This window comes from Vicia villosa, unplaced genomic scaffold (genome assembly GCF_029867415.1).
Source record: "Vicia villosa cultivar HV-30 ecotype Madison, WI unplaced genomic scaffold, Vvil1.0 ctg.001282F_1_1, whole genome shotgun sequence".
In the NCBI taxonomy this organism is placed as follows: Eukaryota; Viridiplantae; Streptophyta; class Magnoliopsida; order Fabales; family Fabaceae; genus Vicia; species Vicia villosa.
In genome coordinates, this window is record NW_026705559.1 from 142,869 (window position 1) to 161,209 (window position 18,341).

Genomic DNA, 18,341 nt, shown 5'->3' on the forward strand with positions numbered 1-18,341 from the left:
GTTGCCCTGAGTTCATTATCATCATCGATTTTGTCCCTCGAAGTTGCCTCGGTAAAAACATGATGATTGTCCCAATTGCTAAGGTATCCTCGCATGATGCCTAAATTATCAAATGACCATTATATCCTTCCCTTAGACTACCTGCCCTCTTTATGGCAAAGGACAGTCTTATGGCGAACGATACAATTCTCGATGACCCTTAAACATCCAATTGAAAGACTTCCTACCCTCTATGGTATGGATAGATCCTTTCGCCTCGAAAAGCTAAAAGAACAAATTTTTAAAACTTAGGGTAGTTGCTACTAATTGCTTGCTCTAAAAGTCAAAACTCTTTTCCCACTCTTTTCAAATCAAATTCAAAAAGACTACGCTTATTTACAAGCTAAAGTTCTTATTCAAAATTTCTATTCATACACTACTTTTCAAACGAATCAAACAAACAAACAAAGTGAGCTAAGCAATTAAGAGCCCATGGATAACCATGGATGCAAAGGGTGCCTTACACCTTCCCTTTGCATAACTTACCCCCCGAACTCAAAATCTTTTTAAAAGGTATTTTCCTGTTCTTTTAGCCTTTCCTAAACTTGGATAAAATAAAAGTCGGTGGCGACTCATGCTTAACCGCGACATTTTCAATTATAAAAAGTCAGTTCACCGTATTACAGAACTGGCGACTCTGCTGGGGACGCTTTCGAATAAAAGAGGGGTTACCTTAAAGCTAGGATCACTTTAAATTGTTTGATTTGTTTGCTTTATTCTTAAAGGTTGTTTTGGGAATATTACTTGTGTGAAAGATCCTAACCCGGATCTGAGTACCTTAGGTAAATGGCATGAGATCAAGGAGACTGCACAGCGTATGCTGATGTGGTTGATATGATGGTCATCGTTAGTGTGACACATTGGTTTGTCCTGGTGTTCCTTGGGATCCGACTCGAGGAAACACTTGGCTGCTGCGTGGTGTCATCAAGCACTAATTTGCCCCTAGAACCCTAGTGGAACTTAACTTTAGCCTATTAGGAAGTAGCGAGATGGCTGGCTTTGGTTCCGACTGAAGTTGGTTGATACTCGAAGCTACACTCATATGGACTGGACTTTCGGGACCTTCTCGGTTGGTGATTCGATTACCGAACTGAGATAAGCGCCTTCGAGAAAGGTCAATGATATGAGCTCCCTAGAACCCGATCTTTATATAGGACAGGTTGAACCAACTAAACTTCAGTGGGGAGGGTACTTACCTACGAACTTCAAGCAAGCCTCTAAACCTAAGGGCACTTGTGTGACTTGTTTGTGTTTTCTACTAACCTCTGTTTCCTTGCAGGTTTTTGTTAAAGTACTTGTTTGCCCTCACCATTCTATGTCGTGCCTAATGAGCTACATTCACATAACATACTAACTGTTGTTTCCTTGTAGGTTTTGTTGAAGGACGTGTTTACCCTTACTATATGCATTGCATCTGCATGACATCATAACATCATAACTAACCCTTTCAAGGATCCTAGGGATTTAGGGCGCACAATTTCAGGTACTCTTATCAAGGACTAAATTCCTATCAAGGGGCAAGAGGATTAATTTTCCTCTAGCCACATACCTTCCGATTCAAAGGTGTAGCACCTAACAAGGGGCAAGAGGATTTACTTTCCTCTAGCCATGTACCTTCAAATTCAGAAGTTCCCGAATCAGAGGCGATGACCCACTCGATATGGTGAGCTCGATTCTCAAAGAAGGACGTTCCAAAACAAAGTCCAGGATTCTTCAGACAAAGACGCAACCAAATCATTTTCTAAATGTTGCTAACTAAATTTCCTATAGATCCTTGAAAACATTTCATTTGCATTCATGACATTGCATATTTCTAACTTTGTTTTCAGGTTCCGCCATAACAATCATTCCTCTCAGATATGATCGAGCTGGAGATTCATCCTGACAAGCCTTTTTACATTCCAAAACTTCGTCAAATAACTCATCGACTCTAACAAGCAAGCATTCCCTATCAGATATGGTTTAATGTATGACCCGTTCCGGTATCTTCAGTCAGATATGGTCTAGTGTATGACTCGTTCTTGCATTATTCATCAGATATGGTCTAATGTATGACCCGTTCCGGTATCTTCAGTCAGATATGGTCTAGTGTATGACTTGTTCTGGCATTATTCATCAGATATGGTTTAATGTATGACTCGTTCTGGTATTCCCCTTTAGATATGGTTTAATGAATAACTCGTTCTGATATCCTTCCTCAGATATGGTCCAATGTATGACTCGTTCTGACATTCCAACAGATATGGTCTAATGTACGACTCGTTCTGCTATTCCTCAACAAATATAGTCTAACGTATGGCTCGTTCTGATATTCCTCCTCAGATATGGTCCAATGTACGACCCGTTCTAGCATACCTTTTCAGATATGGTTTAATGAATAACTCGTTCTGATATCCTACGCCAGATACATTCCGGAAGCTCGGACCCCGGATACTCTGAATCTCTACACCAGTTCCACAACAACAAAGAAAGCCAGACGTACCCAAGCGTCAATTCACCGAGATCAATATGTCATTGGCTCAAGCATTACAACATCTATTGAAGATCAAATTGATTACTCTGAGGGACCCTCCTAAGAATGCTAACACTTCCACTTCTGGCTATAAACTCAATACAAGGTGCGCATACCATTCCAACATTCCTGGACATTACACAAACAATTCCTGGACATTACACAAACGATTGCTGGACATTGAAGAATAAGATTCAAGATATGATTAATGACGGAGATATCAAATTCAACCCTCCTGAAAATCCTATGGTGATCACTGCTCCTATGCCTAGTCATGACAAGACTGATTGACGTCTAGACGGACGAACTTTTGGATCATTAGATCTACTTTTATTTGCATGTTCCTTTTCTATTTGCTTAAACATTCGAATTATGATAGACATTATTTGCCTTAATAATCATCATCAGTGCATTGCATATGCTTGTCTTGAATTCATTATTTCGCTATCACTCATTTTAAATTACGTACTTACTTTGCATATGTTTTGTGTTTATTCAACTCCTGCTAAGCTGTAAGCCTTTTAAGGGAGGATGACGAAAATGATACCTCAACCTCATACAGTGATGCTTTTGAGCGGACTATGCTGACGATGTACAGGCATTGTTTCAATTCCTAAACAGTGGAGATATAAGGATGATAATCCCTCGTCAACCCTTTTGAGCCTAAGAAGTAGAAGTTTCTTTCTTATACTAATTAAAACCCTTGATCATAACCTGGGGCAGGGTAGTTCTCAGTTAATTTGATTGTGCATTCTATTTTAAGAGAATCATTCAGTACACCTTTCAACAAAGGTTTCAATCACAAGCGTTCATCCGCACACATCAAAGAAGTGTTGGAGATGTCGATCAAAAGTCAATGATGGTTCATCAAACATTAAGCAAGGCAGTCAATATCTTTCCAAAAAAAAAAAAATGAAAAAATGAAAAAACATATATACAAAGAAAAGCCTGCTAAGTCAAAAATCAAAAGAAGACTTAGGCAAAAATCAAGGTATCCCGCTGACTGTAAGCTCAAAATAGACAGTTCAAGCAAAATTTATCGAAAAGATGAAAAAGGAGAAGTCAATAAACGCCTGAACAACTCAAAGTTGCGACTACCACAAGGAAGAAGTGACTGCCATCTCAAAAGTTCTCTTTGCTTGTGAACCATCATCATTATCAAAGGTGCAAATCCAAAAGTCTCTTGGAACCTGAATGCATGAGTCGAATTAACTGAGTTTAGGACTGAAGATCATCACGAAGAGGGGTGGGTACAATCAAATTTTGAGCCTTTATCCTTTGTTTCTTAAAACGTGAACCGAGCCACGTTACAACCCTCGAAAGTCCTAATTGAAGCATGGTTAGTTCGAAAGCATACTGTCACCAAAAAGGTATCCTGACTCCTTAAGGTTTACCAAAAATGCTGAGTTGATATTTCTTCTACAAACATCATGTTGTTACAAAAATCATGTTTCTATAAATATCCCTCTTTTACATCTCTTGTTTTAATGTGTTTTCAAAAACTCAAGACAAACGTATGCATTGCATCTCATGAATACGTTATTAAACATATTCTGCTACATAATTTCAAATGTTAGCAACAGAAAGAATTTGCACAGGGTACAACTAATGACTGAAAGTTATCCCGACAGACAATATTACTCCAAGAAGCCATGTCTCTTACGTATACAAGGGGCATGACATGTTTTGCCCAATCAATCTGGGGCAATCAAGTCAAGATTCCGAGAATCTCTCATGGATGCTCGAACAATCAGGGGCATGCATCCAAGTATATCTAAAGCTACTCCCCAATCAACGTGAGACATTGTCATGAGCCTATGATTACTGGGGGCATATCGCCCATAGTAAACATCTCATAAAGTCCTCGCGAGGCGAATCTTTCCAAAGTTCCTGCTAACTGGGGCAAATCTATGCAAGTCCAGTTTGACATCTTGATCAACATTCAGTGACATGTCCTAAATCCAGGAATGACATGTACTATAATGCTAGAGGCAATATTCAAGACACCCACGTCTTCCCACAGAGCCGGGTTCACGAGATCATATCCCCACAGAGTAATCATCAAGAAGATATCTTCAAACATACTATCCTCCCAACAAAGACATGGCTTCCCAACAGAGTTTACCTCTCCGACACTACCGTTTCTCCAACACTTTGCTCTTCTCCAACATGGGTTACTAATACTTTTTATCCCCAATCAGGGAACATCAAGTTACTGATCATCCCCAAGCAGAAATTATAAATCCCCAGCTGAGCATCTTCAAGACGAAATCAAACATCAAAAACACAAAGACCTGGAGATTTATTTTCTCGACTAAGATAACATAAATCATATTTGCATACCATATGACACAAGCATATTCATACATCGCATACATCATTATATAACAAATCCATAACATACGAAGTTTCTCATTTATCTTGAGATACTCATCACATAAACGCATGCATCATGACATAAGAAAACTAACCTCTATTTTTCAGGATATTACTATCTCTATCTGCAAGAGTTAAGTCGACACCTTTGACGGTTCCTTAACAATCTATTCTCAAATATTAAGTCGACACCTTTGACGGTTCCTTAATACATCAAGAGTTAAGTCGACACCTTTGACGGTTCCTTAACAACACACTTCAGATATAAGTCGATACCTTTGACGGTTCCTTATACAATCTATCTACATATCTGAGTCGATACCTTTGACGGTGCCTCAATGATATGCTTCAGAGTTAAGTCGATACCTTTGACGGTTCCTTAACAACCCACATCAGAATTAAGTCGATACCTTTGACGGTTCCTTAATCCACTTCAGAGTTAAGTCGACACCTTTGACGGTTCCTTAACGACCTACTTCAGAGTTAAGTCGACACCTTTGACGGTTCCTTAACGATCTACTTTCAGAATTAAGTCGATACCTTTGACGGTTCCTTAATCCACTTCAGAGTTAAGTCGACACCTTTGACGGTTCCTTAACGACCTACTTCAGATTTAAGTCGATACCTCAGACGGTTCCTTAAAACAATCAATTATACTCCTCAGTCTAATTCAGTTACTACGAACGGTGCTGACACGACCAACTCTCAAAGATCCAGTTCATCTACTACGAACAGTAATGACACGATCAACATACAAACAACTACTTCTCAACACTTCAAGTTCAGATATAGTCTAACGCGAGACTCATTCTAAACATTCAAAAAACATCTCAAACAACTGGATGGCATCTTTAAGCCCATCTCCAACAAAAGTCCCTACTTCAGCGAGGGCAAATTTCTGGGCATTCTAGTGTTCAATCCTCTTCTACCTTCAGATTCCGACTGGCATACAAACCACTCTACATCTTCAGGTTTAAGAAAATTGAACAGGGGCAGCTGTCATACCCCAAAATTTGCCCAACATATTTATTCATATTTCAAATCCATCTGACTTTCAAAGCTCAAGAACACTTCCATACAATAAAAAATGAAGGAGGTATGGCTCGCACAAGTTGGGCAAAATTCAAGAAGAACATGAAACCCTAATGGGATAATATTGGGTTTCTTGACTAATGGGCCTATGTGTTGGACTTCAAACATGATCTTGACCTAAATGAGGACCTATAAATCCACTCCCATATTTTTATAACTTTTACTTATATTTATTTGGATTTTATTTAATTAAAAAGCAAATAAATTAAATACAAACATAAAATTATGGAACCAATTCATATGGCTTTGTTATTAATCATTTGAAGGCCCAAATAACACCATAATATATTCCAAATTTCGTTGACATGGCCATGGGGGAGATTTGAGCCAAATTTAGAAGGAAAAATATGTGTTTTTTAATCAAATTTTCTTTCTCTCCAAGAATCAAAGTATCCAAGCCCATTATGTGACCTAAATTACTCTATATATATGCTACAACATGCTCAGCACTAGGGGTCGGGATTGGCTGCCTCAAAAACACGTAGAAAAAACTTCAAAACTCTTTCACAAATTAGGGCATAACATTACTCTCCCTACAGCCGTTCTCCTTCAATTATGAGCACCTACGACGCTTCCTGAGTCTCCCAGGAGTTGATCCATGGTCTCCATCACCTTTAAACGAAGTCCAGAAAGCCCCTATCGTTTGCACCGGTCGGGTAAGGTTCTTGAATTTCAAACTCTCAATTTATGGCATATAAACGATTTTGACGGATATATTCATGTTCATAACGAAGTTTAGAGATGCTTTGAATCCTCGTTGACGAGTTTACGCGCAGGGATGAACATTCGCCATTGTTAGGGCTTAAAGGTATCGGGGTTCGTTTTTATGGTTATAGGCGTTTTTAGTTGAAACTAACGACTCCACTGAAACCGCAGCATCACATTTAGTGGAATTGGTTGGTTTTGGTTTTCGTTTTAACGCAATTTGCAGGATCCACGAAAGTTGCTCGTCGGGGAAGAAGGTGGCAGCTGGCGCCGGCGGTGGTTGGAATTCTCAGAGGCCGGTCAAACGCATGCGTGGCGCGTTCCATCATCCTTATTCGCCAGTCAACGATTACATCCGCTCATGTCAATTTTGATTGGCCACGCACAATATCCAGGGACCCACTTTTGACCTTCTCCTTTCAAGTTCCAAAATCAATATTCGTTTGTTATTTATTTCTTCTGTTTGATTGCATATCGAATGAAACAATTGGCACAGATGGCAAAGGAGTGAAACTAGTAATCCATAGGGCATGTGTTCGAGCCCCAGCAGCGTGCAAGATTTTTTTATTTATTCACATGTTCAGGTCACTTACAGATTCCATGCATCGCTCATGCGCCTGACCACGCTGGACCCCCAATCTCAACCATACGATCTGACTAGCGAGCAGATCTAACGCTCCTCATTCTGCAGACCATCATGGACCCTCAAGGCCCCTGCCACACCAGATCAGCGCCCCAGAGCTAAGTTTTTTTTCTAATAAATCCTATTCTCTTTTTATTTTTAAATTCATTTAAAAACTGTTTTTTTATCTTTTAATTTATTTATTTTTCTAAAAAAATTTTTGTTTCTACTAAATAAATAATGTTTTTTTCATAAATTTATTTTTTATCGATAACTTGATTTTCCCTATAATATTAAAATTTATATTTATTTTTGGAGCAAATTAAATAATTTAGTTTATGCCTTAAAATCCTTATTTTAATATGACAACTAATCAGGTAGGTGTCCTCCACTAACCATATTTTAGCCTTACAAGCCTTGTAGGTCACAATCAGTTTTCTTAATAAACCTTCAGGGTTTGTAAACCTTTTAGGGTTTATAGATCACTCATGCACTAACCTTTTTTCTCTTTCAATTTTCAGGGTTAGTCAAAGCTCCGACTACGCGCCGCCAAATCAAAAGCTAAGTTTCCATTTCCTTTTTCCTTTAAAATATCATTTTAATTTTATTTTTGCCTTTTGCCTAAAATTAATGTTGCATTCAAATATAATGAATTTCGCCTACACTCACTGCTTCTTTTTCTTTTGTCAACTCTTTAATGGTCAGGGTCAATGCTTCATGCTCAAGGCAAAACTCTGCCCATCAACCTTCATTAATCGAAGCTAAAGGTTCGTCGAGTTGCCAAAGCTACGGATATTGGTAACCCTGAACCTTAACCTTGATATTTTTCTTCGTTTATTATTACTTATGTCAAACCCTTTTAAGGGATCCGCTGGTTTCTTATTCCCTTCCCCCACTATTATGTAACTGTTTACTGGTTGTATTGTTTGGCCTTGAAGGCACTCAAAATTATGTTATTATATTATTATTGTGTGGTTAGTAATGTAGGGAGTGACAAGATTAATTAATCAAACGTTAGATCACTAACAAGATAAAATATTCGAATACAACCACGTGATTGTTGCACCCACACACCTTTAGGGTAACCCTTCTCGTTGCCTTATTACTGTTGCCTTATTACTGTTGCCTGTTGCCTTTAATTGTACTAAATAGTCAAAGTCCCTCGATTCCGAGGGTACCTGAAGCAAAACAAATGTTGCCCTGAGTTCATTATCATCATCGATTTTGTCCCTCGAAGTTGCCTCGGTAAAAACATGATGATTGTCCCAATTGCTAAGGTATCCTCGCATGATGCCTAAATTATCAAATGACCATTATATCCTTCCCTTAGACTACCTGCCCTCTTTATGGCAAGGGACAGTCTTATGGCGAACGATACAATTCTCGATGACCCTTAAACATCCAATTGAAAGACTTCCTACCCTCTATGGTATGGATAGATCCTTTCGCCTCGAAAAGCTAAAAGAACAAATTTTTAAAACTTAGGGTAGTTGCTACTAATTGCTTGCTCTAAAAGTCAAAACTCTTTTCCCACTCTTTTCAAATCAAATTCAAAAAGACTACGCTTATTTACAAGCTAAAGTTCTTATTCAAAATTTCTATTCATACACTACTTTTCAAACGAATCAAACAAACAAACAAAGTGAGCTAAGCAATTAAGAGCCCATGGATAACCATGGATGCAAAGGGTGCCTTACACCTTCCCTTTGCATAACTTACCCCCCGAACTCAAAATCTTTTTAAAAGGTATTTTCCTGTTCTTTTAGCCTTTCCTAAACTTGGATAAAATAAAAGTCGGTGGCGACTCATGCTTAACCGCGACATTTTCAATTATAAAAAGTCAGTTCACCGTATTACACTCATCTCGGGACGGGCAGCCTATTTGGTAGTTCAACTCATCACCATCTCCCCGGACCTCAATCTCCCTACAAGCTCCGTTTAAGAATTCGGTGTATCGAGAGACAACCGACATAGGTTCGTCGGCCACCCAGTCAAGATCGACCGTGCATTCATAACTAAAGAGCGGCATTGGAGAAACCCCTCCCTCGGCGTCCGAACCGGAGGAATCTTCATGGGTCTCCTCGGCTGTGGCGGGCATGTTTTGAACTTCGACAACTTCAACATCAGAGTTGCTCGCTGTCGTGTCCTCCGACTCACTGGCCCACGAGCCAGATTCCGAACTGGACCCCGAACTGGCGCTCGAATCAGATTCACCTGCATGCAGAAGGAAAAAATGAATTCGACAGTTCATCAAATCCACCCTTCCACCGCAACGCAAGCGAAAGGGTAGAGCAGGAGCAGTAGAGCCCCCAGCTAAACCCCCATCGAGGAAAAACGTCCGTCAGCCGAGGACTCACGCCAAACTTAGCAAAAAGGAACACGATTGCGGCAATCGGATCTAACCAGGAACGTCGTCTAATTCACGTACTGACCCCCGTGCATCGCTTGGATAACCCGAGGAGAAAGTAACGACTGTGCGTAGAACTCAGCCGATGTAGATGGCGAGAACGGCGATAGGACGCAGTCGCGAGCTCTCGTAACCCTACGAAAAAGACATAAAAACGTCGAAGTGATTCGTAAGCATACCTGAAGACATGGTAATGGATGCTAAAATAAACTCCTCGGCGAACGACAGCTACTACTACAAACGATGGGACGAACAGCTGATTCCGGGAATAGTTTACCTGAAGACGAGCACGCGAGCAGAGAGAAAAGAATGCCTGAATGTGGGGACTCACCCCTTTTTATAGGGAGAAAGCTCGGAAGGCAAAACATCGCGCCCCCTGACAAGCGCCGCCATCTAGACCCTAGGCAATCATTGCCATTGCCACGTCAGCGCGTGTTACACACGCGCGACTTTTCGTTTTCAACCCACAGACCACTCCATCCGAGCACATCCACTCGACGAGGATCCATCCTACCAGGGCCGGGCATCATCAAAGTCGCAGCTCCTTGACCAGAAAACTCCGACTTGGGGGGCTCCTGTTCTAGACTGGGCCAAGACTAGGCCCAACATGGTTTCGGCTCACTGAACCTCAGAGGCCCAGATCCCTCTGTGACCCACATTTGGGTCTAGAATGCCCGTCTTTATTATACTCGGCATGACCCTCCTCGTGAGCCATCTGACGCCCGGCAGAGATGCTCCTCGCGAGCATCCTCTCTGCCGAGGACCCTGCTCTCCGCGAGCATCCTTTCTGCCGAGGACCCTGCTCCTCGTGAGGGTCCTTTCACATCCAACCCCCCGAATAATGCGGAATCCACGTGGTCCCTAAAAGACCGCATCTCCCTTAAACTTCGGAGCGGTTAACCAGGACAGAGGGCACTCACGCACCTCTGATATTTCCGCTACGGAAACCTGGCAGTCTCCTAGTTGGGCTTGGAAGTCCAACCCAATAGCGAGATCATGGCCCAGCGCTGGGGGCTATAAATACCCTCTTTTACTAGAGGGTCAGGTATTCACTTCTTACTCACTTTAGCTTGTACTTGCGCTCCTTTGCTCCTCTTCTTACTTTGGCATCGGAGTACCTTGCAGGTACACCCCCCTCCTCATTTCTCAAAGATCCAATTCCGAGCAGCCAGCGACGATTCTTCTGATCAGGTACGATCAATAATAAAAAGTGCATAAAAATAATTTAAAATTTAATAAATATATTTTTTAAAATTATTTTTATTCTTTCGATTGAAAAGTAAATGAAATAAAAGAGAGATAAATAAAAATAAATAAAATAAAATAATACGTTACATGTTTGATGTTAAGATAAATAATATAGATTTATCACTGGTAATCAAAATTTGTTGAAGGATTTACGCCCTCTTAGTTACTATTTCGGTATTTCTCTTTCCAGACACGCACGAGGTCTTTTTATGTCACAAAAAAAAATATGTTGAGGAAATTATTGAGTGTCCGAATATGTCTTTTTTAATACTGCACTAGTGGACATACAAGTCAAATTAGCCACATCTTCTAGAAATTCATATCATGATTCCACTGAATAATATAGTGTTACTGAAGCACTTCAATACTTGACATTTACAAGACCTGATTCACTTATGTCGTGCAATAAGTGTGTTTTTTATGCATGATCTGGAAACACAGCATGTGTCTGCCTTGAATTGCATCATTCGATATATTTAGAGCACTCATGATTCCAGTCTACATCTATATCCTTTCTCAATTGATAAACGCATCACATATACTGATGTAGACTCGGGTGGATGTTCACACACCAAAAGGTTAACATCTAGGTATTGTTTATATCTTGGGGACAACCTCATCTCCCAATTTTCCAAACGACAACCAACCTTATCTCGTTCCAACGTTGAAACTGGATATCGTGGAGTCGCTATATCCGAGTCATGTTGGCTTAGAAATCTTTTTTTGAAACTACGTTGCCATGTCTTGAAGGTCGCATTAGTCCATTATCATAATTTAAGCGTCACATATCTCTGAAGAAATCTCGTTCAACATTAGCACACTAAGTACATTGAGATGAGTATTCATTTTGTGCGTGAGAAAGTTAGTTATGGCCAAGTTCATGTGATACATGTCTCCTCACGATACCAAATGGCCGACATTTCCAATAAGAACCTTCTACGACAACTCTCTCATGATTTTCAATTTAGTCTCAACATCAGGCAACCTCCAGTTCGATTACGAGCGTGTATTAGAATATATAAACACCTTTCATACATAAAAAAAAAATTTATTTAATACATTTATTTGTATTTATTAAAAAAATCAATTTTATTAATTGAGAGATTATCATTACAATTTAGTAACATCTTGATATACATGATTATGCAATAAAACAGGCAAGACAAATATTCTGTACATGTTGGCCTTGTAGTCCTCTAACTTGAAAAATTCAAATGAACTTTTTTTTAAGACGATAAAAGAGTAAAGAACCAAGCAAAAACTAAAATCAAAGTGATGTATATAATTTTGGAGTTGTTATCATGGAAGTCATTCCATGAATGAATCGAGTTGAATATAATAGTATTGTGATTTGTAAACCTTTGGTCTCTTTAGTGTATTTAGAAGAAAAATGGGTGTTTAAAATAAACTATTTTGATGAATGAGAAGGAAGGGTTAGACAGAGACAGTCACCAAAAATACCACCATATTTTAGAGGTAGCTATTCCTTATCCGTGAATTTAATTGATTGGCTCAAGATGGTTGGTATAAGAAATCCAGAGGACTTGTTGAAGATTGCCCCTAATGCACTAAATCAGCCTAAAATGGGACATGAAGTACAAATGCTTGAAGTTGAAGATTTCTCTTAGAAGGAGGTATTTATCAATTATGCTTTAATTAACTAAACCTCAGGGTAATAAAATTGATTTTAACATAATTGAACTTACCAAAATACTCCCTCCGTCTCATAATAAGTGTCCAATTTGCAGTTTTTCCTTGTCTCAAATTAATTGTCCATTTACAATTCCAATGCGTCAATCATTATTATTTTTCCACTATTATACCCCTATTTATTAACTTTCACGTTATTCAACTACTATTAATAGGGGTATTCTAGTAAATGACATTAACTTTTTTACTAAAACCAACACATCCAATCATTTTCTTAAAAACCGCGCATTACTCAAATGGGACACTTATTATGAGACGGAGGGAGTAGATTTATATTTAGATACATTTACGTAAAAGAAAGTTGAACGATAAATTTTAGTGTAAATATTACATTTAAACTTCAAAACTATAAATTGTAGTTTCAAGTAAAATCAATTCTGAAAGCAGAATCACTTCTACTTTAAAAAAACCTAACACCTCAAAACCTCAAAATCACTTCAAAATCAAATCTTCAACTCTAAAATTGTTTTTGGTCTTCCAAAAATCAAATCAATCATACACTCTATACAATAATCCTCATAATGAAATGACTCAATGGGTACAATACTGGTTACATAAATACATATTTTCACATGATTATTAACACTGCCAAACTAGTGAAAATTTCATAAAAATGCCAAGAAAGTTGTGGCAACCAAAATTAACACAACTCTTTGTATCATCATAGCTGTTCTACCAATACATGCACTGTTTGTCTGATTATTGTTAGGGGTCTGTTTGTTTCCATCTGGCGCAGCTTCTGCAGCAGGCGGAGGTGGAGAAATTAGAGGAACATCACATGCACCAAACGTACCATTTGCCAGAACCTATATTAATATACAGTTAAATACACATTAAGGTAAAGTTTTAAGGTAAAAGCTTCCAATTAATATGCAGCATATCATATGCTATAGTTTAATCATGTTAGGATGCAGAAATCAAACCTTGCAATAGTTAATGTTGTCACATCCACATGTGAGATGACCATTTGCTTCATCAACAGCTTCTGCTGCTCCTCCTCCATCACTTCTCTATAACACCATTATCATCATTAATGAATTATCATAAACTAGGCTATGTTTAGAGTTATTATTAATAACTTTTGTGATTAATGAGTTAATCAAAATTTTGACAAATATATAACTACCTGATAATAATCAACAGCGATGAAATTTGGCCATCGGTTGCCTGCTGCTTTATGACAAGTCTTTATCATGTTAAGTAATGGAGCTGAATTATCAGCACAGGATTGAGAACGATTTGGAGTAGAACGAAAATAGTTAACCAGAACCAGTGACCTAGACTTTAAGTCAATTGGTGGCGATTCTCCACGGTTCGAACAAGAACCCTCATGCATGCCTTCATCTCCATCTAAAATTTTCACGCATATATACAATCACTATTAAAAAAACATAGTCCACTTACTTACACTATGTCACATACGCGTGACAGAGAAGTGCAATGCAATTACTCACAATGGTTTTCTACTACATATTTCCACTGGAAAGCAATGCCTTCAGATTTTTCCTTGGAAGCTTTCGAGGTGAAGGCGATGAAGCGTTGATTCTTCTGGATCATGTCATCAACGGTAGGCCAATCTTCACCATTCGTGGGCATCCGAGCAAGAGGAAACATGTACTTGTTAATCCCTGAAGCTTGGAAGAGCTTAGTTAGGCCTGAAGGAGATTTGACATAATCCTCGATGAAGATTGTGATTATTTCAGATGGATTTTTGTCTAGAAACGAACGCATGTCTTTAAGCGCATTTATTGCAGGTATCTGCAGATCATAGATTGACACACGGATGTTACTAAATGAACCAAATGCACTAAAGTTTAAGTTATGTTATTAATGATTAACAAAGTAGTCCTTATGTGACAATATAAACATAAGTGAAGTAATTAATCTGATAGCAGAGTCACGCACTTACAAAGGAAGTGAAGTTGAAACATTGGTTTTGAGTAGAATGACACAGCCATATGCTATTTTGAAAGTCATACATATCTAACATAAATCCTCGAACACCGTTCTGTAGATACACAATAGATAGATATAAAAGTGACAAAAAAACAAGAGTTTAATCAATCATATATATGATTTTAAAAACAGTTATGATTAAAACTATACATTTAAAATACATGATTTAGTTGGGACTATTAATATTTTACTTATTTAAGTAATATATTTAATTTCATAATGATTAGATACATGAAATAGGCTTATAAATTGAGACAATATTACATTATAATCTAATCTAATAATAAAGAAATATGAAAAGAGAAATCAAATCTTACTTTAAGTTGATCAGCAATCGTGTCGTCTTGGTTCATAGGAGCAATGATAATGGACCCTGTGGCTGATCTTACTCCAGCTAAAGCAAACGAATTATGCGACGTTAACCATGAATACCGATTAAACGGCAAACCCTTCACCTTCACAACAAAAAAATATTGAAACAGAACAAAACAGAAACCATAGTAGAATTTTCAATCATAATTTGAGTAAAGACACTAACTTTGGTAATTGGGTTTAAACTTTGTATTCTGCTACATCTGGGTCGTGTATTCCCATTTGCAGGACATGTTTGGCATGTAAGACCAACATCACATGTTCCACAAGTTTCTCCTATCTGTTACCTCGTACTCGGTCAGAATAACCAAAAAAAACAAGATTGCTTGCTAATATTAGAAATTAAAAATTTTGATAACTCAAAATTGAAAATTACCTTGGAGCTGGATGAATAGGTGAAGAGACACACAGCGATTAACACAAAGATATGAATACAAATGTGGCTACGTAACCTCTGCAGAAAACAAAACATCCTATGAATTTAAAAAACAATAATCTAAAATTGATAACTACAAATTAGAAGAGGAATAGCATTATCCTCTTACCTTCATACTACTATTTTTGTTTGGTGAAGATAAAAGGTTTGTGACGGTTAAGAGAAAAAGCACTTAGTTAAGGAACAGAAAAGCACTTGCTAACAAAGGATTAAGGAACAAACGCACGTTACATTGACTCACACGACAACTGTCACACAACAACTCGTCTCTTTAGGTAGTTACATCACCTAACCCTGCTTAAATAAATAAATAAATAAAATATTAATAATGAGTAATTAAAAAAACTTAATTAGAAAATCTGATTAAAATATATAGTTTCTTTCCTAAAAGAGTAAATCTACAGAGTATGTAAATTACATTGTGATTTCATAAAGAATGTTTGAATTAAGAAACAGAAAATGGTGAATGTTTCTATAATAAGGAGCAGTGAAACAAGTGGATTAAGCAAAAGAGAAGGTTTGGAAAAATGAATACTGATGCTTACCTGAATGTCAATGGTGGAAATGGTGAAATCAGTTACGCGGCGACATGGAATCTGAATCGGTAGAGATTTGAGGTTTGAATAGTAAGATGAAGCTTGATAAGGTAGCGTTTGAGAGTGAGTGTAAGTGATTTGTTGATAAATGATTAGCTCTTTTCTAGGGTTTGGGACCCACGTGTTACTGAGGATTAGTGTACATTATGGGCTTTGAGAATAATTTTATTCGGCCCAGGATTGTCAAATACGGGAAGTTTTACTTCCAGGCCCAACACCGGATCCAGCTCTCGCTCCCCCGCCAAATCGAACCACGGTTCTATAACCACTGTTAGGGAGTCTGAGAGAGTCGGGAGCACCAATGAGACCAATGTTCCAGGAACACAAGAGAGCGAGACACCTCATCTCAACCCTAAACCTTAAATTGATAGGTAAATGATCCTTCTCTTATAAATCCAACATTTCACTCATTCATAAATAACATGAGACTTTAATTACTCACACTTGCATTCAAGAGTTTCGGCACTGGACCCTACTATACCATTCCACTACTATATTTATTTTCTTTCCTCTTTTATAAATCACAACACACATATATATTTGACAATGAAAAGTACAAACGTGTTACATATTAGCTAGACCTTATAATTAATTAATCTTGTGGAGTGGTTTGGTGGAGTGAATGAAGAAGCAAGCTAAAGTGATTGGTGGCACCTGACAGCAGCTTAGTGATTACGTACTTCTCTCATAATTTTCACATTAGTATATTGGAACTGATTAAAGCAAATTCAATTAATTAACTTAGCAAAGAAGGAATAAATAAAATACTATATAAAAATGAGAATCAATCAAAGATAGAAATAGAATATAAATAAGAGCTAGTTTAATATTTCTATATTAGAAAAATTAGGGTAGTGTGTCTTCGAAATCTCTCATAAATTTATTTTCAGACTAATTTTAAATAAAAGAAAAATTAGGGAAGTGTGTATATTTTAAATGCATGTAAAAATACATTTTTATAATTATGAGATATTTTTTATTTTTCACCGTGGTAGCTACCAGCTCATAAGGTGGATAAAGTAACCTCATAAGGTATTTTTTGTCCAAATAAAATAAGTGAAGAAAAAAAAACAAGATTATGAAACCCACACATTATTTTCTTTAGTTCGTAAATATATCAATATAAATAATGGTGAGTTATTTAAATGGAGTACTATATATACATAATCTAAATGTGACTAAACGATTCATCATAATAGAATCTAAACTTAAAATAGGATTGTTTCATTTAATAAAGAAAATTGAAAAAGGCATATCAATATTTTGCTTTTTAAAGTAATATATTTAATTTTATAAGGTTTTTTCTTCACCCACCTCCTAACCTTCTTGTCCACCCCTGGTGAATTTACCACAATACCCCTTGTTTCGGAAGTTCATTTCCGAAACGGTATTTTTTTTTGGAAAAAAGGTGTTTTCGGAAATGAACTTCCGAAAGCGTGTTTTTTTTAATATAAAATATTGATTTCGGAGATGCATCTCCGAAATAAAGTCACTTTTCAGAAAATGTGGTGTTTCGGAAGTTCATCTCCGAGCGCATCCCCCTTGGAGGAATTCGGAAATGCACTTCCGAAAATAGGTCTGGACAGAAGAAAATGAACAATTCGCTTTATTTAATCGGGTGAAAATTACAACGATAATATTACATAAAATTAAAGTTACATATTGTTAAACACGGGTAGGTGGGGATGAGAGAGTGGTGGGGAGAAAAAAAGGCTTCCAAATTTCAAAAGGTTTATTTATTATTTTAATAAAAATACGTACAACTGAAAGTAACAAATGACGGAGGAGGTGTAACCGGAGCCGAAACATATGACGGAGGAGGTGGATGTCCGGAGGAAGAAGACCCGGAGGTACGTCCACCGCGAGACAAAGGAGCCAATCAATGTAAGCTATAATTTATCATTATCATCAGGGGACGTCATTACAAAAAATTGGAAAAAAAATCTTATTATTTTTAATCTTGATTTTTTAGAAATGACGTCCCCAGATGATAATCATAAACTATAGCTTACATTGATTGGCTACTTTGTCTCGTGGTGGACGTATCTCCAGTTCTACTTCCTCCAGACATCCACCTCATCCGTCATATGTTCCGACCCCGGTTACCACTTCCAAAAACAAACATGATAAATCCAATACAAATACACTGTGCGATACAATCCGAAATCAGAACAAAACAAAACAAAAACATGTTATTCTGCCCGACGAGCGTTACAAAATACACATCAAACAAAAAAAACACGTTATTCTTCCCGACGAGCGAACTCCTC

The 18,341-nt window shown here is 37.7% G+C and overlaps 1 protein-coding gene across 2 annotated transcripts in view; it reads right to left on the reverse strand.

Annotated features, from left to right (window-relative positions):
• Positions 1–16,176, reverse strand: part of LOC131634355 (PI-PLC X domain-containing protein At5g67130) — a 47,455-nt gene extending 31,279 nt beyond the window's left edge. The window contains exons 1-10 of one of the 2 annotated variants that reach the window (XM_058905009.1): positions 16,021–16,176; positions 15,585–15,769; positions 15,416–15,493; positions 15,206–15,319; positions 14,985–15,122; positions 14,621–14,719; positions 14,166–14,469; positions 13,838–14,061; positions 13,635–13,721; positions 13,144–13,517 (exon numbers count right to left, since the gene is read on the reverse strand). In XM_058905009.1, the coding sequence (XP_058760992.1) occupies positions 13,317–13,517; positions 13,635–13,721; positions 13,838–14,061; positions 14,166–14,469; positions 14,621–14,719; positions 14,985–15,122; positions 15,206–15,319; positions 15,416–15,493; positions 15,585–15,590 (1,251 nt within the window). In that variant the 5' untranslated portion in view covers positions 15,591–15,769; positions 16,021–16,176 and the 3' untranslated portion in view covers positions 13,144–13,316. Of the gene's footprint in view, positions 1–13,143; positions 13,518–13,634; positions 13,722–13,837; positions 14,062–14,165; positions 14,470–14,620; positions 14,720–14,984; positions 15,123–15,205; positions 15,320–15,415; positions 15,494–15,584; positions 15,770–16,020 lie in introns of those variants that run through there. The other variant, XM_058905010.1, reaches the window with a different exon arrangement.
• Positions 16,177–18,341: the final 2,165 nt, after the last annotated feature.